Source organism: Hyperolius riggenbachi, chromosome 7, assembly GCF_040937935.1.
Source record: "Hyperolius riggenbachi isolate aHypRig1 chromosome 7, aHypRig1.pri, whole genome shotgun sequence".
Taxonomy (NCBI): Eukaryota; Metazoa; Chordata; class Amphibia; order Anura; family Hyperoliidae; genus Hyperolius; species Hyperolius riggenbachi.
The window spans coordinates 43432316-43458457 of NC_090652.1; the positions used below are offsets into that span (position 1 = coordinate 43432316).

Consider the following 26142-nt stretch of genomic DNA (forward strand, 5'->3'; position numbering starts at 1 on the left):
ACTGGTGCAGCTCTCCTGGCTGCTCTTAAGAAACAAGTGGATGAGTGGCTGACCCCGCACCACCTGGAGATAGGCAACATGGTGTGCGACAACGGCAGCAATCTGCTTGCCGCTTTGCATATGGGGAAGCTGACACACATACCCTGCATGGCACATGTCATGAATCTAGTTGTTCAAAGATTTGTGGCAAAGTACCCTGGCTTAGCGGATGTCCTGAAGCAGGCCAGGAAGGTCTGTGGGCATTTGAGGCGGTCTTACACAGCCATGGCACGCTTTGCGGAAATTCAGCGGAAAAACAACATGCCGGTGAGACGCCTCATTTGCGATAGCCCGACTCGCTGGAATTCGACCCTGCTCATGTTCTCCCACCTGCTACAACAGAAGAAAGCCGTCACCCACTACCTCTACAACTACAGTACAATGAAACAGTCTGGGAAGATGGGGATGTTCTGGCCCGACAACTGGACACTGATGAAAAATGCATGCAGGCTCATGCGGCCGTTTGAGGAGGTGACCAACCTGGTGAGCCGCAGTGAGGGCACCATCAGCGACTTAATTCCCTACGCTTACTTCTTGGAGCGTGCTGTGCGTAGAGTGGCGGATGAAGCTGCGAATGAGCATGACCAGGAACCGTTACGGCAGGAACAGGCATGGGACCAATTTTCATCAGACCCAGCTGTTTCCTCAACACCTGCGGCAGCACAGAGGGGGGAGGAGGAGGAAGAAGAGAAGTCGTGTGCAGAAGATGAGTCAGACTCATAGGATGATGAGCAAGGTGTTTCTTTGGGGGAGGAGGAGGAGGAGGGGACAGCGGCAGGAGAACACCCGCAGCAGGCGTCGCCGGGGGCTTGTGCTGCTCAACCTTCCCGTGGTATTGTTCACGGCTGGGGGGAGGAGGTTGACTTACGTGACGTCACTGAGGAAGAGCAAGAGGAGATGGAGGGTACTGGATCCGACTTTGTGCAGATGTCGTCTTTTATGCTGTCCTGCCTGTTGAGGGACCCCCGTAAAAAAAACCTCAAGGGGAATGAGCTGTACTGGGTGGCAACACTACTAGACCCTCGGTACAGGCACAAAGTGGCGGACCTGTTACCAACTCACCTGAAGGTGGAAAGGATGCAGCACATGCAGAACCAGCTGTCAACTATGCTTTACAATGCCTTGGTGATGTGACAGCACAACGCCAGCACAACGCCAGCAAGGTACCACTGCCACTAATCCTCCTCCCGTGTCCACGCAGTCAAAGACAGGACGCTCCAGCAATCTCATGGTGATGTTGGACATGCGGACGTTCTTTAGTCCAACGCCTCGCCGTAGCCCTTCCGGATCCACCCTCCACCAACGCCTGGAACGGCAGGTAGCCGACTACCTGGCCTTAAGTGTGGATGTAGACACTGCTGTGAACAGCGATGAGGAACCCTTGAACTACTGGGTGCGCAGGCTTGACCTGTGGCCAGAGCTGTCCCAATTTGCCATCCAACTTCTCTCCTGCCCTGCTGCAAGCGTCCTGTCAGAAAGGACCTTCAGCGCAGCTGGAGGCATTGTCACTGAGAAGAGAAGTCGCCTAAGTTACAAAAGTGTTAAGTACCTCACCTTTATCAAAATGAATGAGACATGGATCCCGGAGGGCTGCTGCTCGCCCCAAGACTAAGTCAGTCCCCGCACACACAGCATCTCTGCCTGCACGCCGTGTGACTGGCTGCCTGGCCTGCCCCAAGAAGACTAAGTCGCTCCCAGTCCCTCCACACAGCATGTCTGCCTGCAGGCCGCTTGACTACCTTCTCCGCCACCACCAACAGGGTCCGGGACTCCAGGCGGATTGCTTAATTTTTTAGGCCGCTGCTAGCAGCGGCCACTGTAATAATTTTTCTGGTGCGTGTACATGACTGCCTAATTTTTCTGGCTGCACTGCGGGCAGCTGCAACAACAAAAGAAAAGGCATGTACATGCGCCCATTCCCCTTCGTGATCATTACCTTGCCGTGGTGAAGGGGCTTGCGTATCACAATGAAGCAATGACCGGCGCCTAGATGAGTGTCTCGGGGGGCACACAAAAGAAATTTGATCAGCTGGACAGTCACTGTTCTGTCATTCAGCTACATCAGCCAGGCGACCATATGGGCTGTAAAGCCACCAAAACCTGCACTCTCGCCATGGTGCGCACCAGTCCAGCATGGCCGTCACTACACAAACAGCTGTTTGCGGTGCGTTACACGGTGAGTTTGGTGCGTCAGTGTGAAGCAGTATCTTAATTACACTACCTGATTGATGTATACACATGCAAGATGTTTTAAAGCACTTTAGGCCTGTCGTTTAGCATTCAATGTGATTTCTGCCCTTAAAACGCTGCTTTGCGTCAAATCCAGATTTTTCCCGGGGACTTTTGGCGTGTATCCCACTCCGCCATGCCCCCCTCCAGGTGTTAGACCCCTTGAAACATCTTTTCCATCACTTTTGTGGCCAGCATAATTTTTTTTTTCAAAGTTCGCATCCCCATTGAAGTCTATTGCGGTTCACGAACTTCAACGCGAACCGAACCTTCCGCGGAAGTTTGCGAACCCGGTTCGCGAACCTAAAATCGGAGGTTCGGCCCAACTCTAATTGCTACATGGACATTTTGCCTCTACATTTTACATAACAGGAGCGCTCCTGAAAAGAGCAATACATTTTTGTTTCAAGTATTGTTATTCATGTGTATGTGATCACAATACAAAAAAAAAATTCACCTTCAGGACAGAAGCCCCATTTACCATCTTTATAATTACTGGTTGTGGCACACCACAGCTTGCTGTCATTGTGTCCATCTCTAGTGCATGAGTAATGGTGAATATTCCCATTCACAAAAGGAAAAACACATGGTGCACCATCGGCATTTCCTCCTGTAGTTAGTACTATGCAAAATAAATGGATAAATAAAGTAAATTACATTACATTACATCTCATAGATGCACACAGTAATTAGTTTAATTTATATATCACAAATCGGTGCTTCATTATTTTATGCTGACAAAGTAAACATCTATCTCTTATGAGCTTCACCATTGTGACACGTTGCACCTTGTAACACTGTTGCACTTTATATGTATTGTATGCTTATTCCCCTGACAAAGCCCTTGCATTAGATGGGCGAAACATGTTTGGTTTTTGGTCAAATGTATTGTTGTGTTTAAGATATGGAAGGGCAGCCTATTAGGGAATTGTGGCGTGCCAATTACATTGTAGAATGAAGGAAGATAGTTTGATCTCTGCTAGACATTAGCAAGTTATGGTGCGTTACCAATATGTACAAGTCAGAGTGACATACTACAGATGGATATCCCTGTACATTGCCATTAATTTACTCATAAGTGGGTTACAGAGTTGGCCAAAGCTTTTCAGCAGATGGAAGCATGAACCCACTTTTGCACCAGAAACAGCGGCAGAAGCGCCTGACCTGGGCTACAGAGAAGCAGCACTGGACTGTTGCTCAGTGGTCCAAATTACTTTTTCGGATGAAAGTAACTTTTACATGTCATTCGAAAATAGAGGTGCCAGAGTCTGGAGGAAGACTGGGGAGAGGGAAATGCCAAAATGCCTGAAGTCCAGTGTCAAGTACCCACAGTCAGTGATGGTCTGGGGTGCCATGTCAGCTGCTCGTGTTGGTCCACTGTGTTTTTTCAAAGGCAGAGTCAATGCAGCTAGCTATCAGGAGATTTTGGAGTACTTCTTGCTTCCATCGGCTGAAAAGCTTTGTGGAGATGAAGATTTCATTTTTCAGCATGACCTGGCACCATCTCACAGTGCCAAAACCAATGGTAAATGGTTTACTGACCATGGTATTACTGTGCTCAATTGGCCTGCCAACTCTCCTGACCTGAACCCCATAGAGAATCTGTGGGATATTGTGAAAGGAAAGTTGAGAGACGCAAGACCCAACACTCTGAATGAGCTTAAGGCCGCTATCGAAGCAAATAGTGTTGGGCGAACATCTAGATGTTCGGGTTCGGGCCGAACAGGCCGAACATGGCCGCGATGTTCGGGTGTTCGACCCGAACTCCGAACATAATGGAAGTCAATGGGGACCCGAACTTTCGTGCTTTGTAAAGCCTCCTTACATGCTACATACCCCAAATTTACACGGTATGTGCACCTTGGGAGTGGGTACAAGAGGAAAAAAATTTAGCAAAAAGAGCTTATAGTTTTTGAGAAAATCGATTTTAAAGTTTCAAAGGGAAAACTGTCTTTTAAATGCGGGAAATGTCTGTTTTCTTTGCACAGGTAACATGCTTTTTGTCGGCATGCAGTCATAAATGTAATACATATAAGAGGTTCCAGGAAAAGAGACCGGTAACGCTAACCCAGCAGCAGCACACGTGATGGAATAGGAGGAGGGTGGTGCAGGAGGAGAAGGCCACGCTTTGAGACACAACAACCCAGGCCTTGCATGAGGACAAGAAGCGTGCGGATAGCAATTTGCATTTTGTCGCCATGCAGTCATAAATGTAATACAGATGAGAGGTTCAATAAACAGGGACCGGAAACGCTAACCCATCACAGATGTTCATTGTTCATGTTACTTGGTTGGGGTCCGGGAGTGTTGCGTAGTCGTTTCCAATCCAGGATTGATTCATTTTAATTTGAGTCAGACGGTCTGCATTTTCTGTGGAGAGGCGGATACGCCGCCGATCTGTGACGATGCCTCCGGCAGCACTGAAACAGCGTTCCGACATAACGCTGGCTGCCGGGCAAGCCAGCACCTCTATTGCGTACATTGCCAGTTTGTGCCAGGTGTCTAGCTTCGATACCCAATAGTTGAAGGGTGCAGATGGATTGTTCAACACAGCTACGCCATCTGACATGTAGTCCTTGACCATCTTCTCCAGGCGATCGGTGTTGGAGGTGGATCTGCACGCTTGCTGTTCTGTGTGCTGCTGCATGGGTGTCAGAAAATTTTCCCACTCCAAGGACACTGCCGATATCATTCCCTTTTGGGCACTAGCTGCGGCTTGTGTTGTTTGCTGCCCTCCTGGTCGTCCTGGGTTTGCGGAAGTCAGTCTGTCGGCGTACAACTGGCTAGAGGAGGGGGAGGATGTCAATCTCCTCTCTAAAGTCTCCACAAGGGCCTGCTGGTATTCTTCCATTTTGACCTGTCTGGCTCTTTCTTCAAGCAGTTTTGGAACATTGTGTTTGTACCGTGGATCCAGAAGGGTATAAACCCAGTAATTGGTGTTGTCCAGAATGCGCACAATGCGTGGGTCGCGTTCAATGCAGTCCTAGGCCGAAGAGGTCATAGCCTAGGGTCACAAAACCTGTTTATTTGGGCAATTTCAATGGTGGCGAGTCTGACGTACATAAATCGCAGCAATGGCCGTTAGCAACGTCTAAATCTCACGAAATGTCTCATGCAGGTAGAAGACATATTATTAGACTTGGGCTCCAAAGATGGGTTCCCTACATCTCTGCAAACCAGAGTTACAGGGCTCCAAATTTGGTAAAATCCCCCATAGGCTTTCATTGGGCCTCCTATTTACAGTTCCAAAATCTCACATCTTTTCAAAGGGCAATTACTCAGCAGTGGCAAATTTTCTAGCATTGTAGGGACCCTTAGGGGGAACATGACTGGTGAGTTTCGGGCCCCTAGGCCAAAGAGGTCATAGCCTAGGGTCACAAAAACCTGTTTATTTGGGCTATTTCAATGGTAGTGATGGTGACGTACATAAATCGCAGCAATGGCCGTTAGCAAAGTCTGAATCTCACGAAATGTCTCATGCAGGTAGAAAACATATTGTTAGACTTGGATTCCAAAGATGGGGTCCCTACATCTCTGCAAACCAGAGTTACAGGGGTCCAAAATTGGTAAAATCCCCCATAGGATTTCATTGCCTCCCTATTTCACTTTCCAAAATCTCACATCTTTTCAAAGGGCAATGGCTCAGCAGTACCAAATGTTCTAGCATTGTAGGGACCCTTAGGGGGAACATGACTGGTGAGTTTCGGGCCCCTAGGCCGAAGAGGTCATAGCCTAGGGTCACAAAAACCTGTTTATTTGGGCTATTTCAATGGTAGTGATGGTGACGTACATAAATCGCAGCAATGGCCGTTAGCAACGTCTGAATCTCACGAAATGTCTCATGCAGGTAGAAGACATATTGTTAGACTTGGATTCCAAAGATGGGGTCCCTACATCTCTGCAAACCAGAGTTACAGGGGTCCAAAATTGGTAAAATCCCCAATAGGATTTCATTGCCTCCCTATTTCACTTTCCAAAATCTCACATCTTTTCAAAGGGCAATGGCTCAGCAGTACCAAATTTTCTAGCATTGTAGGGACCCTTAGGGGGAACATGACTGGTGAGTTTCGGGCCCCTAGGCCGAAGAGGTCATAGCCTAGGGTCACAAAAACCTGTTTATTTGGGCTATTTCAATGGTAGTGATGGTGGCGTACATAAATCGCAGCAATGGCCGTTAGCAACGTCTGAATCTCACGAAATGTCTCATGCAGGTAGAAGACATATTGTTAGACTTGGATTCCAAAGATGGGGTCCCTACATCTCTGCAAACCAGAGTTACAGGGGTCCAAAATCGGTAAAATCCCCCATAGGATTTCATTGGCTCCCTATTTCACTTTCCAAAATCTCACATCTTTTCAAAGGGCAATGGCTCAGCAGTACAAAATTTTCTAGAATTGTAGGGACCCTTAGGGGGAACATGACTGGTGAGTTTCGGGCCCCTAGGCCGAAGAGGTCATAGCCTAGGGTCACAAAAACCTGTTTATTTGGGCTATTTCAATGGTAGTGATGGTGGCGTACATAAATCTCAGCCATGGCCGTTAGCAACGTCTGAATCTCACGAAATGTCTCATGCAGGTAGAAGACATATTGTTAGACTTGGATTCTAAAGATGGGGTCCCTACATCTCTGCAAACCAGAGTTACAGGGGTCCAAAATTGGTAAAATCCCCCAAAGAAAACAGACATTTCCCGCATTTAAAAGACAGTTTTTTGAAACTTTAACCACTTGCCGACCGCCCACAGCCCATGGGCGGCGGCAAAGTGGACGCCTAAAGGACCGCAATACGCCTTCAGGCGGCGCGTCCTTTAGGCATGCCGGGGGAGCGATCGCGTCATTGATGACGCGCGCTTCCCCCGGCAACTGGCTCCGCCCACCCGCCGTAACATCCCGCCGGCCATACGGAAGCGCCGGCGGGATGTTAACCCCGCGATCGCCGCATACAAAGTGTATAATACACTTTGTAATGTATACAAAGTGTATTATACAGGCTGCCTCCTGCCCTGGTGGTCCCAGTGTCCGAGGGACCACCAGGGCAGGCTGCAGCCACCCTAGTCTGCACCCAAACACACTGATCTGCCCCCCCCCGCCCACTGATCGCCCACAGCACCCCTCAGACCCCCCCCTGCCCACCCCCCAGACCCCTGTTTGCACCCAATCACCCCCCTAATAACCCATCAATCACTCCCTGTCACTATCTTTCAACGCTATTTTTTTTTTTATATCCCCCCCTGCCCCCTGCCCCCTCCTGATCACCCCCCCACCCCTCAGATTCTCCCCAGACCCCCCCCAGACCCCCCCCCTGTGTACTGTATGCATCTATCTTCCCTGATAACCTGTCAATCACCCGTCAATCACCCATCAATCACCCATCAATCACCCATCAATCACCCCCTGTCACTGCCACCCAACAATCAGCCCCTAACCTGCCCCTTGCGGGCAATCTGATCACCCACCCACACCAATAGATCGCCCGCAGATCCGACATCAGATCACCTCCCAAATCCATTGTTTACATCTATTCTCTCCTCTAAACACCCACTAATTACCCATCAATCACCCATCAATCACCCCCTATCACCACCTGTCACTTTTACCTATCAGATCAGACCCTAATCTGCCCCTTGCGGGCACCCAATCACCCGCCCACACGCTCAGATTGCCCTCAGACCCCCCCCCCCCCCCTTATCAATTCACCAGTGCATTAATTACATCTGTCCTTCCATGTAATAACCCACTGATCACCTGTCAATCACCTGCCAATCACCTATCACCCATCAATCACCCCCTGTCACTGCCACCCAACAATCAGCCCCTAACCTGCCCCTTGCGGGCAAACTGATCACCCACCCACACCAATAGATCGCCTGCAGATCCGACATCAGATCACCACCCAAGCGCAGTGTTTCCATCTATTCTCTCCTCTAAACACTCACTAATTACCCATCAATCACCCCCTATCACCACCTGTCACTGTTACCCATCAGATCAGACCCTAATCTGCCCCTTGCGGGCACCCAATCACCCGCCTACACGCTCAGATTGCCCTCAGACCCCCCCTTATCAATTCGCCAGGGCATTATTTACATCTGTCCTTCCCTGTAATAACCCACTGATCACCTGTCAATCACCTGTCAATCACCCATCAATCACCCCCTGTCACTGCCACCCATCAATCACCCCCTGTCACTGCCACCCATCAATCAGCCCCTAACCTGTCCCTTGCGGGCAAACTGAACACCCACCCACACCAATAGATCGCCCGCAGATCCGACGTCCGATCACCTCCCAAGTGCAGTGTTCACATCTGTTCTCTACCCTAAACACCCACTAATTACCCATCAATCACCCCCTGTCACTGCTACCTATCAGATTAGACCCCTATCTGCCCCTAGGGCACTCAATCACCCGCCCACACCCTCAGAATGCCCTCAGACCCCAGCCCTGATCACCTCGCCAGTGCATTGCTTGCATCTATTCCCCCCTCTAATCACACCTTGAGACACCCATCAATCACCTCCTGTCACCCCCTAGCACACCTACCCATCAGATCAGGCCCTAATTTGCCCCGTGTGGGCTCCTGATCACTCGGCCAAACCCTCAGATCCCCCTCAGACCCCCTTCCGATCACCTCCCCAGTGCATTGATTGCATCTATTTTCCCCTCTAACCACCCCCTGAGACACCCATCAATCACCTCCTGTCACCCCCCTAGCACTCCTATCCATCAGATCAGGCCCAATACAACCTGTCATCTAAAAGGCCACCCTGCTTATGACCGGTTCCACAAAATTCGCCCCCTCATAGACCACCTGTCATCAAAATTTGCAGATGCTTATACCCCTGAACAGTCATTTTGAGACATTTGGTTTCCAGACTACTCACGGTTTTGGGCCCGTAAAATGCCAGGGCGGTATAGGAACCCCACAAGTGACCCCATTTTAGAAAAAAAGACACCCCAAGGTATTCTGTTAGGTGTATGACGAGTTCATAGAAGATTTTATTTTTTGTCAAAAGTTAGCGGAAATTGATTTTTTATTGGTTTTTTTTCACAAAGTGTCATTTTTCACTAACTTGTGACAAAAAATAAAATCTTCTATGAACTCGCCATACACCTAACGGAATACCTTGGGGTGTCTTCTTTCTAAAATGGGGTCACTTGTGGGGTTCCTATACTGCCCTGGCATTTTAGGGGCCCTAAACCGCGAGGAGTAGTCTAGAAAACAAATGCCTCAAAATGACCCGTGAATAGGACGTTGGGCCCCTTAGCGCACCTAGGCTGCAAAAAAGTGTCACACATGTGGTACCGCCGTACTCAGGAAAAGTAGTATAATGTGTTTTGGGGTGTATTTTTACACATACCCATGCTGGGTGGGAGAAATTTCTATGTAAATGGTCAATTGTGTGTAAAACAAATCAAACAATTGTCATTTACAGAGATATTTCTCCCACTTAGCATGGGTATGTGTAAAAATACACCCCAAAACACATTATACTACTTCTCCTGAGTACGGCGGTACCACATGTGTGGCACTTTTTTACACCCTAAGTACGCTAAGGGGCCCAAAGTCCAATGAGTACCTTTAGGATTTCACAGGTCATTTTGCGACATTTGGTTTCAAGACTACTCCTCACGGTTTAGGGCCCCTAAAATGCCAGGGCAGTATAGGAACCCCACAAATGACCCCATTCTAGAAAGAAGACACCCAAAGGTATTCCGTTAGGAGTATGGTGAGTTCATAGAAGATTTTATTTTTTGTCAAAAGTTAGCGGAAAATTGATTTTTATTGTTTTTTTCACAAAGTGTCATTTTCCACTAACTTGTGACAAAAAATAAAATCTTCTATGACCTCACCATACTCCTAACGGAATACCTTGGGGTGTCTTCTTTCTAAAATGGGGTCATTTGTGGGGTTCCTATACTGAACTGGCATTTTAGGGGCCCTAAACCGTGAGGAGTAGTCTGGAAATCAAATTTCGCAAAATGACCTGTGAAATCCTAAAGGTACTCATTGGACTTTGGGCCCTTTAGCGCAGTTAGGGTGCAAAAAAGTGCCACACATGTGGTATTGCCATACTCGGGAGAAGTAGTACAATGTGTTTTGGGGTGTATTTTTACACATACCCATGCTGGGTGGGAGAAATACCTCTGTAAATGACAATCTTTTGATTTTTTTACACACAATTGTCCATTTACAGAGTTATTTCTCCCACCCAGCATGGGTATGTGTAAAAATACACCCCAAAACACATTGTACTACTTCTCCCGAGTACGGCGATACCACATGTGTGGCACTTTTTTGCACCCTAACTGCGCTAAAGGGCCCAAAGTCCAATGAGTACCTTTAGGATTTCACAGGTCATTTTGCGGAATTTGATTTCCAGACTACTCCTCACGGTTTAGGGCCCCTAAAATGCCAGGGCAGTATAGGAACCCCACAAATGACCCCATTTTAGAAAGAAGACACCTCAAGGTATTCCGTTAGGAGTATGGTGAGTTCATAGAAGATTTTATTTTTTGTCACAAGTTAGTGGAAAATGACACTTTGTGAAAAAAACAATAAAAATCAATTTTCCGCTAACTTTTGACAAAAAATAAAATCTTCTATGAACTCACCATACTCCTAACGGAATACCTTGGGGTGTCTTCTTTCTAAAATGGGGTCATTTGTGGGGTTCCTATACTGCCCTGGCATTTTAGGGGCCCTAAACCGTGAGGAGTAGTCTGGAAATCAAATTCCGCAAAATGACTTGTGAAATCCTAAAGGTACTCATTGGACTTTGGGCCCTTTAGCGCAGTTAGGGTGCAAAAAAGTGCCACACATGTGGTATCGCCGTACTCGGGAGAAGTAGTACAATGTGTTTTGGGGTGTATTTTTACACATACCCATGCTGGGTGGGAGAAATAACTCTGTAAATGGACAATTGTGTGTAAAAAAAATGAAAAAATTGTCATTTACAGAGATATTTCTCCCACCCAGCATGGGTATGTGTAAAAATACACCCCAAAACACATTCTACTACTTCTCTTGAGTACGGCAATACCACATGTGTGGCACTTTTTTGCAGCCTAACTGTGCTAAGGGGCCCAAAGTCCAATGAGCACTTTTAGGCTTTACAGGGGTGCTTACAAATTAGCACCCCCCAAAATGCGAGGACAGTAAACACACCCCACAAATGACCCCATTTTGGAAAGCAGACACTTCAAGGTATTCAGAGAGGGGCATGGTGAGTCCGTGGCAGATTTCATTTTTTTTTGTCGCAAGTTAGAAGAAATGGATTCTTTTTTTTTTTCTTTTTCTTGTCACAAAGTGTCATTTTCCGCTTACTTGTGACAAAAAATAATATCTTCTATGAACTCACTATGCCTCTCAGTGAATACTTTGGGATGTCTTCTTTCCAAAATGGGGTCATTTGGGGGGTATTTATACTATCCTGGAATTCTAGCCCCTCATGAAACATGACAGGGGGTCAGAAAAGTCAGAGATGCTTGAAAATGGGAAAATTCACTTTTTGCACCATAGTTTGTAAACGCTATAAATTTTACCCAAACCAATAAATATACACTGAATGGGTTTTTTTTTATCAAAAACATGTTTGTCCACATTTTTCGCGCTGCATGTATACAGAAATTTTACTTTATTTGAAAATTGTCAGCACAGAAAGTTAAAAAAATCATTTTTTTGTCAAAATTCATGTCTTTTTTGATGAATATAATAAAAAGTAAAAATCGCAGGAGCAATCAAATAGCACCAAAAGAAAGCTTTATTAGTGACAAGAAAAGGAGCCAAAATTCATTTAGGTGGTAGGTTGTATGAGCGAGCAATAAACCGTGAAAGCTGCAGTGGTCTGAGTGGAAAAAAAGTGCCTGGTCCTTAAGGGTTAGAAAGACTGTAGTCCTCAAGTGGTTAAAATCGATTTTCTCAAAAACTATAAGCTCTTTTTGCTAAAATTTTTTTCCTCTTGTACCCACTCCCAAGGTGCACATACCGTGTAAATTTGGGGTATGTAGCATGTAAGGAGGCTTTACAAAGCACGAAAGTTCGGGTCCCCATTGACTTCCATTATGTTCGGAGTTCGGCCATGTTCGGCCCGAACCCGAACATCTAGATGTTCGCCCAACACTACACGTGACCCGTTCGGCCAATCACAGCGCTAGCCGAACGTTCGGGTAACGTTCGGCCATGCGCTCTTAGTTCGGCCATATGGCCGAACAGTTTGGCCGAACACCATCAGGTGTTCGGCCGAACCCGAACATCACCCGAACAGGGTGATGTTCTGCAGAACCCGAACAGTGGCGAACACTGTTCGCCCAACACTATCCTGGGCCTCCGTAACACCTGAGCAGTGCCACAGGCTGATTGCCTCCATGCCATGCCGCATTGAAGCAGTCATTTCTGCAAAAGGATTCCCGGCCAAGTATTGAGTGCATAACTTAACATAATTATTTAAAGGATGACTTTTTTTGTTTTAAAAACACTTTTCTTTTATTGGTCGGATGAAATATGCTAAGTTTTTGAGATAGGAAATTTGGGTTTTCATAAGCTGTATGCCAAAATCATCAATATTAAAACAATAAATGGCTTGAACTACTTCAGTTGTGTGTATTTAAATGTAAAATATATGAAAGTCTAATGTTTATCAGTACATTACAGAATATAATGAACTTCATCACAATATGCTATTTTTTTTAGAAGATCCTGTATTGTTAAAACAGAAGAAATACATTATCAAATAAACGTCACTGAGCGAGAGATGGGCCTATGCATAATAACCTATTAGCACACTCTGCTGCAGGTTAATATGAAAGAGGGAATAGTGCGGTGGTGATCCTGTGGCAGACTCCGCTGTCATCAAATTAATACATGGCAACAGTGTAAAATCAGCTTAAATCGCGTTAAAGGGCTCTAGTACAGCATTTGCTGTACTTATTTATGCTGTCAGTGAGCCTGGATTGTACATCTACCTTAAAAATGTATTTTACCATATATCATATATATGTTACGGCCAGAACCCGAAGTGTGGCCACTTCTAGTTCTGGCCGGCCACTTCGGGTTCTGGCCGGCCAATGTGCGAAGTGGCCGCAGCGCAGCGGCCAATGTTAGAAATGGAATGTTTCCTTTGATTATTAATGTAGTTTTCCGGCCGTCTCTGGCCGCAAATGTAGCAAAACAGTTAGTTCATTTAATTAAATGAAGCTGGCGGCTCCCCTCCTCTCCTCCGCCCCCGCCTCTCTCTCTCTTCTTCGGGCAGCCGGCGGGGACACGCGTGTCCCCAAGAGTCGTTTGTGGCGGCAGGAAAGCAGAGCGGGGAGGCTGCAGACATTGCTTCTGCCGCCACCCGCTCTGCAGGGACGAAAGACAGGGTTGCCTGCCGCGACGAATGACTCTGGAGGGGACACGCATGTCCCCCGCTTCCAGTATCGGGGAGGAGAGAGAGAGGCAGGGGCGGAGGAGAGGAGGCGGAGCAGAAGCCGGGCGGCTTCATCCTTCTACATTGCCGCCAGCTTCATTTAATTCAATGAACTAACTGTTTTGCTACATTTGCGGCCAGAGACAGCCGGAAAACTACATTAATAATCAAAGGAAACATTCCATTCATAACATTGGCCGCTGCGCTGCGGCCACTTCGCACATTGGCCGGCCAGAACCCGAAGTGGCCGGCCAGAACTAGAAGTGGCCACACTTCGGGTTCTGGCCGTAACATATATACCAAAAAAAAATGACTGCATTTAAATGCATCTATGTTTGAAGTCACAGCTTATCCAATACTGAAGAGTGTATGATATGCTTTTACAGGGTTTAATTTCCAAGTTACTCCAGTTTAGATAATGTTGCTTCAATTAAAATTACAATTTATTCAAGTCTGTTAAACCGTCATGGAATTGTGAAGCTGAAACTAACAGATTAGGTAGAACTGCTGCTCTCGGGCGGTACAAGGCAATCTTCTGACAATGGCCCCAATTCACACTAGTGATAATACCAGGGGCGGACATACGGCCGTGCAGGCCGTGCCGCCGCACGAGGGCCCCTGAAGTTCCGTTTTCTTCAGGGGCCCATGGCATTAAGTACTTTTTTTTTTTTTTTTTAATATTTTTTTTTTTTTTTTATTATTTTATTCCCGGGGGCCCCCCGACTCCTATCCTCCCTCCCTCCCTCACCTCGGGGGCCCCCTCCCGATATGCGCGGCGGGAGAGCGAGCGAGCGGCAAATGCAGGAAGGGCTCTCCAGGCATCCGCTAGAGGCCCAGCCGCTTGGTCTCCAATATGTCTCCAGTTGGAGACATATTGGAGACTCAGCGGCTGGGCCTCTAGCGGATGCCTGGAGAGCCCTGAAGACTTCCTGCATTTGCCGCTCACTCTCCCGCCGCGCATATCGGGAGGGGGCCCCCCGAGGTGAGGAAGGAAGGGAGGGAGGGAGGATAGGAGTCGGGCCCCCCACCCGGATAGCTACCCACCCGGCTACCTACCCACCCGGCTACCTACCTACCCACCCGACTACCTAACCACCCACCAGGCTTCCTACCTACCTACCCACCCGGCTACCTACCCACCCACCAGGCTTCCTACCTAACCACCCACCCAACTACCTAACCACCCACCCGGCCACCTACCCACCCGGCTACCTACCCACCCACCAGGCTTCCTACCTAACCACCCACTCAACTACCTAACCACCCACCCGGCTACCTACCCACCCGGCTACCTACCCACCCGGCTACCTACCTACCTACCCGGCTACCTACCTAACCACCCACCCGGCTACCTACCTAACCACCCACCCGGCTACCTACCGGGCTAGTTACCAACCCACCCACCAGGCTACCTACCCACCCACCCGGCTACCCGGCTACCTACCTAACCACCCACCCGGCTACCTACCTAACCACCCACCTGGCTACCTACCTAACCACCCACCCGGCTACCTACCGGGCTAGTTACCAACCCACCCACCAGGTTACCTACCCACCCACCAGGCTACCTACCTACCTACCCACCCACCAGGCTACCTACCCACCCACCAGGCTTCCTACCTACCCACCCGGCTACCTACCTACCCACCAGGCTACCTACCCACCCACCAGGCTACCTACCTACCCACCCACCAGGCTACCTAAACACCCACCAGGCTTCCTACCTACCCACCCGGCTACCTACCTACCCACCCGGCTACCTACCCACCCACCAGGCTTCCTACCTACCCACCCGGCTACCTACCTAACCACCCACCCGGCTACCTACCTACCCACCCACCCGGCTACCCACCCACCAGGCTTCCTACCTAACCACCCACCCGGCTACCTACCTAACCACCCACCCGGCTACCTACCGGGCTAGTTACCAGCCCACCCACCAGGCTACCTACCCACCCACCCGGCTACCCACGCACCCACCAGGCTACCTACCTACCCGCGTACATTTGAAGTCGGCGCCGGTAGACTTGGGCGCAGGATACAGCGCTATATGGCTGATCCTGCTTCTGCACAAGTCCGGGCCGATTAAATTACTATTCCCCCTCCAGGCCGACATGGATAGTAGGGGAATGAAATAATTCGGCTTCCAGCGATTGCTGGAGGCCGAATTATTATGTTTTTAAGCAACTTCGGCTCTGTCTTCTGACGGAGCCGACGTTACTCACTGAGCGCTTAAATAGGAATGATTCCTATTGAAGTCTATGAAGGCGCCGGCTGCGCCCAAATCTAGCAGCGCTGAAAAGCACTGCTCCGTACCTACCCACCCACCGGGCTACCTACCTACCTACCGGGCTAGTTACCCACCCACCCACCAGGCTACCTACCCACCCGGCTACCTACCCACCCACCCACCCACCAGGCTACCTACCCACCCACCCACCCACCAGGCTACCAACCCACCCACTCAACCAGGCTACCAACCCACCCACCCACTCACCCACCCACTAGGCTACCTATCCACCCAACCACCCATGGGAGCTGCGCGCCGGATGGAGGCTGGGACAGGAGGTCTGCTGCTGCAGGTGAGTAAATGTTTTTGTTTTATTTATATTAGCAGGTGTATGTTCTGGGCAGGTCTGCCACATGATTGCATGTATTTTCTTCGCAAATCTGCCGACATGATTGCATGTATTTTCTGGGCATATCTGCCGACATGATTGCACGTATTTTCTGGGCATATCTGCCGACTTGTTTGCACGTATTTTCTGGGCATATCTGCCGACTTGATTGCATGTATTTTCTGGGCATATCTGCCGACTTGTTTGCACGTATTTTCTGGGCATATCTGCCGACTTGTTTGCACGTATTTTCTGGGCATATCTGCCGACTTGATTGCACGTATTTTCTGGGCATATCTGCCGACTTGATTGCACGTATTTTCTGGGCATATCTGCCGACTTGATTGCACATATTTTCTGGGCATATCTGCCGACATGATTGCACGTATTTTCTGGGCATATCTGCCGACATGATTGCACGTATTTTCTGGGCATATATGTGTATTTTCTTGAGAAAACCTGCACAATTATGTGAATTTTCTGGGGAAAGGGTCACCAAAACTTGGGCCCACTGTCTTTGCGTTGCACTTTTCAAGGGAACCTGAGGTGAGAATAATATTGAGGCTGCCATATTTCTCTCCTTTTAAGCAATACCAGTTGCCTGGCTGCCGTGCTGGTCCTCTGCCTCTTATTCTTTCAACCATAGACCCTGAACAAGCATGCAGCAGGTCAGGGGTTTCTGACAATATTGTCAGAACTGAGAAGATTAGCTGCATGCTTGTTGCTGGTGTAATTCAGTTTATTACTGCAGCCAAATAGATCAGCAGGGCCGCCAGGCAACTAGTATTGTTTAAAAGGAAATAAACCCTCACCCCGGGTTCGCTTTAAGTTACAGTTAGCTCCGCCCTCATCCGGTCATTGCCACGCCCATTTTTTTGCCGCGGCGCTACGCGCCGCAGGTTCTGTCCACTAATTTTTGCGTTGTAGCCACGCCCATATTTTGCCGCAGGTCATAGGGGGCCCACAATTACAATTTTGCACAGGGGCCCACTGCTGGCTGTGTCCGCCACTGGATAATACGGCAGGTGAAAACATGTCACCACACATAAATCAGTATTTTAAAGGACACCCAAAAGGAAAATAAACTAATGAAATAAGTGATTGTATCTATCTTCCTTCTCCTAAAAATGATTAATTAATAAAGACAGGAGATCACTTAGTGAATTTGTTGCCAATATGTGTAAGTAAGGGTGCACTATCCGTGCATGTGCCGCAAAAAGGGACCACACGTAGGTGGAGACTGTTTCCAACCTACGTGTTGTGCCTTTTTGTGGTACATCTGAAGACACCACTGCTACATGGACATTTTGCCTCTACATTTTACATAACAGGAACATTCCTGAAAAGTGCAATACATTTTTGTTTCAAGTATTGTTATTCATGTGTATGTGATCGCAATACAAAAAAAAAATTCACCTTCAGGACAGAAGCCCCATTTACCATCTTTATAATCACTGGTTGTGGCACACCACAGCTTGCCGTCATTCTGTCCATCTCTAGTGCATGAGTAATGCTGAATATTCCCATTTATAAAAGGAAAAACACATGGTGCACCATCGGCATTTCCTCCTGTGGTTTGTACTATGCAAAATAAATGGATAAATGAAGTAAATTACATTACATTACATCTCATAAATGCACACAGTAATTAGTTTAATGAATATATCACATATGAGTGCTTCATTATTTTATGCTGACAAAGTAAACATCTATCTCTTATGGGCTTCACCATTGTGACACGTTGCACCTTGTAACACTGTTGCACTTTATATGTATTGTATGTTTATTCCCCTGACAAAGCCCTTACATTAGATGGGCGAAACATGCTTGGTTGTTAATCAAATGTATTGTTGTGTTTAAGATATGGAAGGGCAGCCTATTAGGGAATTGTGGCGTGCCAATTACATTGCTCTACTTAAGTAGAATGAAGGGAGATAGTTTGATCTCTGCTAGACATTAGCAAGTTATAGGGCTCGATTCACAAAGCGGTGCTAACCCAGTTAGAGACTTTAGGCATGATAACCATTGCACCATGCTGGTGAAAAGCCAGTTTAGGCGTGATAAGTTTAGGTGTGATAAGTTTAGGTGTGATAAGTTTAGGCATGCTAAGTTTAGATAAGTGTAGATAGCGTGCAAAGTCCCGCACGCAAAGCAGCGCCATTAAACTTTATGCGATGTGCACCAGACTTTGCTAGCGCAAAACTTTTGATCAGCTGTGCACTGCGGTGCTAACATAGTTGGTGCTTAAACTTATCATGCCTAAACTTATCACACCTAAACTTATCATGCCTAAACTTATCACACCTAAACTTATCACACCTAAACTTATCATGCCTAAACTGAGTTTAGGCATGATAAAGGGCTTTTCACCAACGTGCTAACTGTTAGCACCGCTTTGTGAATCAGGCCCATAGTGCGTTACCAATATGTACAAGTCAGAGTGACATACTACAGATGGATATCCCTGTACATTGCCATTAATTTACTCATAAGTGGGTTACGGAGCTGGCCAAATCCACCTTGAGGTGATTGGTGCATTTACACTCTAGTGATCCTATACTGTTTTTATAGCTAGCCAATAAAAATATATATTGTTAGATTTTCGGGAAGGGCTTTAAAGAGGAACTGCAATGAAAATAACGTTATGAATAACATTGCTTATTTTTAACATTCTTGACTAACTGCGGACCGGCGTAGTATAAATCTACGGCGGGCAATGGGCGCTGTGGTTCTGACCGGACGTAAACTCTACGTCCCATTCACCGCGCGCCCCTGCCCATCCCCACCGCTCTGTCCGCTCTGTCTCCGCCGCAATCAGCCGCCCTGCCGCCTCTATGACGGCAGAGCACTGTGAGCCGGGCAGGAGCGGTTTTCATTGGCTCCTGGCCCTGTCATCCATGTAAGCCGTTCCCATTGGCTTATATGGAGTGACAGGGTCAGGAGCCAATGAAAGCGGCTCCTGCCCGGCGCACAGCGCTCTGCCGTCATAGAGGTGGCAGAGAGAGCAGCCTGCGGCGGGGACAGAGCGGCATGATCATCGGGAGCAGCGGATTTTAGCAGCGATTTGTTGGGAAGCGGCAGTTTACTGTACCAGCACCCTCTGGTCCTTAAGGGGGCAGAGGGTGCTGGTACTCAAATGGTTAATGTATACATGTTTTGTTTAGAGTTGCCCCACTGTAAAACCTTTCCTCTCCCTGATTTACATTCTGAATTTTATCACATGTGGTGACATCCTTATTCCTGTAAGGTGTGCATAGAACTCTCTGTAGACAAACATTCCACATAGGGAGATACTGCCTGCTTGTTTGGCAGTTGGAAACAGACGTTCTTTCCCAAAATCCAACGAGGTTCAGACAAGAAACTGTCAGGACCTTGGTCATGACATCACACTGTGGGAGGGGTTTCACCACAATATCAGTCACTGACTGTAGTAAATGAAGCTAACACAGTAGCAGTACTCTCTCTAATAACTAACTACACACAATATAAGACTAGTAGTGTACAGTAATCTAATCCCTAATAACCTACAAGCTATAGTGTAGCTAAGGCTGGCAGCAGGCCTAGCCTGTGCACACAGAAGGCCCTAACCTAGCCTAGCAGCTGCAGCACTGAGTCTGACTGTCACACTGACTAAAATCAAAATACAAGCTACAAAACTAAAAAACAATAAAATAATGGTGTAGTACAGGGGTTTAGGAGCAAAAACACTAGGGTTAGCACAGTAGTGCAGCACTTGCTTAGCCAAACAGCACTGGAGATGTCTCTCAGTGATCAGGCACAAACAAGGACAAGATTCTCATCATGGCGCCCACCTTATATACAGGAGGGGCTGGCCAGGGTTCCCCTCTGTGATTGGTTGCTAGGGCTTCCGCTGGGAGCCCTCTGATTGGCTCAATGACGTCAATGGTTGTCATCTCCGTCAGGGGCGTAGCTAGAAATGACTGGGCCCCATAGCAAAAAAAAATTATGCCCCCCCCCCCCCCCCCCCAACGACCTTCCAACCCCATGGACCTCGGACCTCCCACCCAAACATTTTGTGGGGAAATCTGATTTCCCCACAAAATGCAACCAGATTGTCGGCAGATTTCCCTACAATATGCAACCAGATTGTCGGCAGATTTCCCTACAATATGCAACCATATTGTCGGCAGATTTCCCTACAATATGCAACCATATTGTCGGCAGATTTCCCTACAATATGCAACCATATTGTCGGCAGATTTCCCTACAATATGCAACCATATTATCGGCAGATTTCCCAACAAAATGCAACCAGATTGTCGGCAGATTTCCACACAATATGCAACCAGATTGTCGGCAGATTTCCACACAATACGCAACCAGATTGTCGGCAGATTTCCACACAATATGCAACCAGATTGTCGGCAGATTTCCCCACAATATGCAACCAGATTGTCGGCAGATTTCCCCACAAAATGCAACCAGATTGTCGGCAGATTTCCCCACAAAATGCAACCAGATTTTTGGCAGATGTCCATACAATATGCAACCAGATTGTTGGCAGATTTCCCTACAATATGCAACCAGATTGTCGGAAGATTTCCCAACAAAATGCAACCAGATTGGCGGCAGATTTCCCCACAAAATGCAACCAGATTGTTGGCAGATTTCCCCACAAATTGCAATCAGATTGTCGCCAAATTTCCCCACAAAATGCAATCAGATTGTCGCCAGATTTCCCCACAAAATGCAATCAGATTGTCGCCAGAAATACAGTATATGTAGTTAGGTCTATAGTTACCTGGAGGGAGGGTGGTTGGGCAGGCTGGTACACTATTTGCGGTGCAGGCGGCACTGCACTGGGTAGGCAGTTAGGTAGCTGGGTGGGAGGGTAGGCAGATAGGTAGACGGGTGGGCAGTTAGGTAGCCGGGTGGGATGTTAGGTAGATGGGTGGGCAGTTAGGTAGCCGGGTGGGGAGTTAGGTAGCCGGGTGGCAGGGTGGGCAGTTAGGTAGCTGGGTGGGCAGGTAGGTAGCTGGTGGGCAGTTAGGTAGCCAGGTGGGAGGGTGGGCAGTTAGGTAGCCAAGTGGGAGGGTGGGCAGTTAGGTAGTGGGCAGCTAGGTTGCCGGGTGGGAGAGTGGGCAGTTAGGTAGCCTCAATTAGGTAAACGGGTGGGAGGGTGGCCAATTAGGTAGCCGGGTGGGAGGGTGGCCAGTTAGGTAGTGGGCAGTTAGGTAGCCGGGTGGGAGGGTGTTCAGTTAGGTAGTGGGCAGTTAGGTAGCCGGGTGGGAGGGTGGGCAGTTAGGTAGCCGGGTGGGAGGGTGGGAAGTTAGGTAGCCGGGTGGGAGGGTGGGCAGTTAGGTAGCCGGGTGGGAGGGTGGGCAGTTAGGTAGCTGGGTGGGAGGTTGGGCAGTTAGGTAGCCGGGTGGGAGGGTGGGCAGTTAGGTAGCCGGGTGGGAGGGTGGGCAGTTAGGTAGCCAGGTGGGCAGTTAGTTAGCCGGGTGGCAGGGTGGGCAGTTAGGTAGCTGGGTGGGAGGTTGGGCAGTGAGGTAGCCAGGTGGGCAGTTAGGTAGCCGGGTGGGAGGGGAGGTAGCCGAGTAGTTATTGGGGTAGGGGCCCGACCCTTATCCCCCCTGCCTCACCTGGGGTCCCCCCTCCTTCCATCAGCGGCGAGAGAGCGGCCGGCATATACAGGAAGCTCCGGCGGGGTAATCAGCCACTAGAGGTTCAGCTGCCTCCTGGGCTACGGTGTCCCCACTGTATTGCTGCTCGCAATAAACCAGGAAGTGGTGCAAGCAGCAATACAGTGGGGACACCATAGCCCGGAGGCAGCTGAACCTCTAGGAGCTTCCTGTATATGCCGGCAGCTCTCTCGCCGCTGATGGAAGGAGGGGGGACCCCAGGTGAGGCGGAGGGGGGGCGCCAAGGCGAGGGAGGGGGGCTCCACCCGACCAGACGGCCGGCGAAAAGAAAACAAAACAAAACAAAAAAGTCCTCTCAGGCAGCTGCGGGCCCCCTGTGACGTAGCGCTGCCGCGGGGCCCCGTAGCAGCGCTATGGCTGCTATCCCCAATGCTACGCCACTGATCTCCGTGGTTATGCTATCCGGATCCGGGTACCTGAACTAGGTATCTGGACTGCTTTCCGGATACCTAATACGTATCTGGATTCGCTCGGATAGTGCATTCTGGATTTAGCCAGCTATCCGGAATGCGTATCTGAGGCCGGATAGCAGAAATAGTTTGTATAATCCGGGTATTTTGGGTATCCGGAATCGGGATGAGCACCACTGTTCATGCACAACAGTCTGCATAGTTTGCTCAAAATTGTACATACATGCCCAACTACTAGGCCACCTATAATAAGACAGCAATAACACTACCATATATTGTTAAAACAGAAGAAATAAGTTATCAAATAAACGTCACTGAGCGAGGGATGGGCCTATGCATAATAACCTATTAGGCCCGGTTCACATTAGCGGTTGTTTGCCAAACGGACCGGATGACCTGACCGGATCCGCACCGGATCCGGATCGGAACCGTACGGTTCTGATCCGGATCCGATCCGGATCCGGTCAGGTTGCATCAGGTGTCCATCAGGATGCGATCCGGATCCGTTTGGCAAAAGTTCGTTAAAAACAAAAAAAAAGTTGGGGTCTGGGAGGTCAGCAGAAGGGGGACCTGTGGAATCAGGCCCTCTGCTGTTTAGCACTCACCTCCACCTCCGACATGCTGCCAACATCTCCGGATCCGGATCCAGCTGTGCTGCTCCACTCCAAAATGCTTGCCCATGTGTCCCCATCCAATATCGCCGCAACAATCCCCATAGGAAGTGGGGTAGAACATCCGGATTTCTCAGCCAGTGTGTTGTGCGCTCTCCGGTTCCTATTGGTTTGTATTGGCCGGATGGTGCAGTCCGGCTCCGCCCCGGATACGGCTGCCGGAGGAGCCGGATGAAAAAATAGCGCATGTTGGAACGGAGGCCGGAGTCCGGATCCGGCCCGGATCCGGCCCGGATCCGGTCCGGCTCCGGTTCGGCAGAACGGACGCATGTGAACGGACGCATAGGCTTTCATTGCTATGCCGTGCGTCCGTTCCGTCCGTTCTGCAAGCGGTGCGGCTCCGGCACGGCGATTCCGGAGGGCCACCGCAAGTGTGAACCGGGCCTTAGCACACTCTGCTGCAGGTTAATATGAAAGAGGCAATAGTGCGGTGGTGATCCAGTGGCAGACTCTGTTGTTATCAAATTAATACATGGCAACAGTGTAAAATCGGCTTAAAGGATACCACAACCGGGAAAAAATTAAGCTGCAGTATGTTGGAGGTTTTAAGTACATACCTTTGGTCCTCCTGCCCCCCTCCATCTGCAGCCGTTCGTGTTATATTCATGCCGGTGTCCCGGCAACTTGCTTGACCCATGAACCGGACATACTGCGCCCTGTGCGCGCAGTATGTCCTTCCCTGTTCACTTCTGGCTGGAGCATAGCGATCGGCTCAGACGCTTGGTGTAATGGAACGCACAGGCAGCACAGACTAGACGGAGGAGTCAGCGTGCTTCTGAGCCGATCGCTATGCGCCAGCCAGAAGTGAACAGGGAAGGACATACTGCGCGCACAGGGCGCAGTATGTCCGGTGTTCATTGGTCAAGCAAGTCGCCGGGACACCGGCATGAATATAACACAAACGGCTGCAGACGGAGTGGGGCAGGAGGACCAGAGGTATGTACTTAAAACCTCCAACATACTGCAGCTATATTTTTTCCCGGTTGTGGTATCCTTTAATTTGCGTTAAAGGGCTCTAGTACAGCATTTGCTCTACTTATTTATGCTGTCAGTCAGCCTGGATTGTACATCTACCTTAAAAATTTATTTTTTCATATATACGGAGAAAAAGAAATGACTGCATTTAAATGCATCTATGTTTGAAGTCACAGCTTATCCAATACTGAAGAGTGTATGATATGCTTTTACAGGGTTTAATTTCCAAGTTACTCCAGTTTAGATAATGTTGCTTCAATTAAAATTACAATTTATTCAAGTCCGTTAAACCGTCATGGAACTGTGAAGCTGAAACTCACAGATTAGATAGAACTGCTGCTCTCGGGCGGTACAAGGCAATCTTCAGACTATGGCCCCAATTCACACTAGTGATAATATGGCAGGTGAAAACTTGTCAGCACACATAAATCAGTATTTTAAAGGACATCCAAAGCGAAAATAAACTAATGAAATAAGTGATTGTATCTATCTTCCTTCTCCTAAAAATGAATAATTAATAAAGACAGGAGATCACTTAGTGAATTAGTTGCCAATATTTGTAAGTAAGGGTGCACTATCCGTGCATGTGCCGCAAAAAGGGACCACACGTAGGTGGAGACTGTTTCCAACCTACGTGTGGTGCCTTTTTGTGATACATCTGAAGACACCACTGCTACATGGACATTTTGCCTCTACATTTTACATAACAGGAACGTTCCTGAGAAGTGCAATACATTTTAGTTTCAAGAATTGTTATTAATGTGTATGTGATCGCAATACAAAAAAAAAATCACCTTTAGGACAGAAGCCCCATTTACCATCTTTATAATCACTGGTTGTGGCACACCACAGCTTGCCGTCTTTCTGTCCATCTCTAGTGCATGAGTATTGCTGAATATTCCCATACATAAAAGGAAAAACACATGGTGCACCATCGGCATTTCCTCCTGTGGTTAGTACTATGCGAAATAAATGGATAAATGAAGTAAATTACATTACATTACATCTCATAAATGTACACAGTAATTAGTTTAATTAATATATCACATATGGGTGCTTCATTATTTTATGCTGACAAAGTAAACATCTATCTCTTATGGGCTTCACCATTGTGACACGTTGCACCTTGTAACACTGTTGCACTTTATATGTATTGTATGTTTATTCCCCTGACAAAGCCCTTACATTAGATGGGCGAAACATGCTTGGTTTTTGGTCAAATGTATTGTTGTGTTTAAGATATGGAGGGGCAGCCTATTAGGGAATTGTGGCGTGCCAATTACATTGCTCTACTTAAGTAGAATGAAGGGAGATAGTTTGATCTCTGCTAGACATTAGCAAGTTATGGTGCGTTATCAATATGTACATGTCAGAGTGACATACTACAGATGGATATCCCTGTACATATAGTGGTCCTATACTGTTTTTATAGCTAGCCAATACAAATATATATTTTTAGATTTTCGGGAAGGGCTTAAAACCCCTCAGTGGTGAAGTGGTTAAAGAGTGTAAGGCTTGGTGGTGTATTCTCCACAGTCAGCATGCAACGCATGGGCTGACGTGGAGGAGGTACACACACTAGCACCAGGAAACAGGCTATCCCTAGTATAGTGGAGGGGAGGACTGACTCCAATAGGAGATTGTGGCGCACAGAGCCGGTGCAGATCTGACAGCCACAAACAATGCTTTCGTATAACGTCTCAGCGCAAAGTAGCGCTGAGCGCATACACCGGAACTGAGGAGATCAGGACAGGTAGACAGAATGAACGCTTGCTAGCTAGCGGCTACTTAGCGACAACAAGCGTCCAAAACCAGACAGACTGGAATGAGGCAGCCAATGCGATGCGGCGATGGCGTGCCTCACAAAGACAGGACAGGACAGTCAGAAAATAGCAGGATTAAGATAGATGAACGTAACACAGATAAATATACAATAAGTATGTTTTCCTAGCGTATTACAATTACAGCTATCAATGAAACTATTTGTAACGTCTGACTAACATATGTATATATCGGCAATGAACCGATATATGACATAAGCAGGAACGCTGACTAAGACTGGAGTAACACAGGGAACAGGACTCAGAAGGATTCGCTATCTCTTCGCAGAGATGAACGCAATCCACAAA

At 48.1% G+C, this 26142-nt stretch overlaps 1 protein-coding gene across 4 annotated transcripts in view; it reads right to left on the bottom strand.

Annotated features, from left to right (window-relative positions):
- The window catches only part of LOC137524284 (complement factor H-like), a 340451-nt gene that overhangs the window by 241693 nt on the left and 72616 nt on the right, over nt 1-26142 (bottom strand). For 3 of the 4 annotated variants that reach the window (XR_011022650.1, XM_068243965.1, XM_068243962.1), the window contains exons 3-5: nt 24808-24972; nt 17711-17875; nt 2726-2890 (exon numbers count right to left, since the gene is read on the bottom strand). Coding sequence is in view for 3 of the 4 variants with exons in the window: in XM_068243965.1 (XP_068100066.1) it covers nt 2726-2890; nt 17711-17875; nt 24808-24972 (495 nt within the window). In the remaining variant the exon portion in view is untranslated. The remainder of the gene's footprint in view (nt 1-2725; nt 2891-17710; nt 17876-24807; nt 24973-26142) is intronic. The other variant, XM_068243963.1, reaches the window with a different exon arrangement.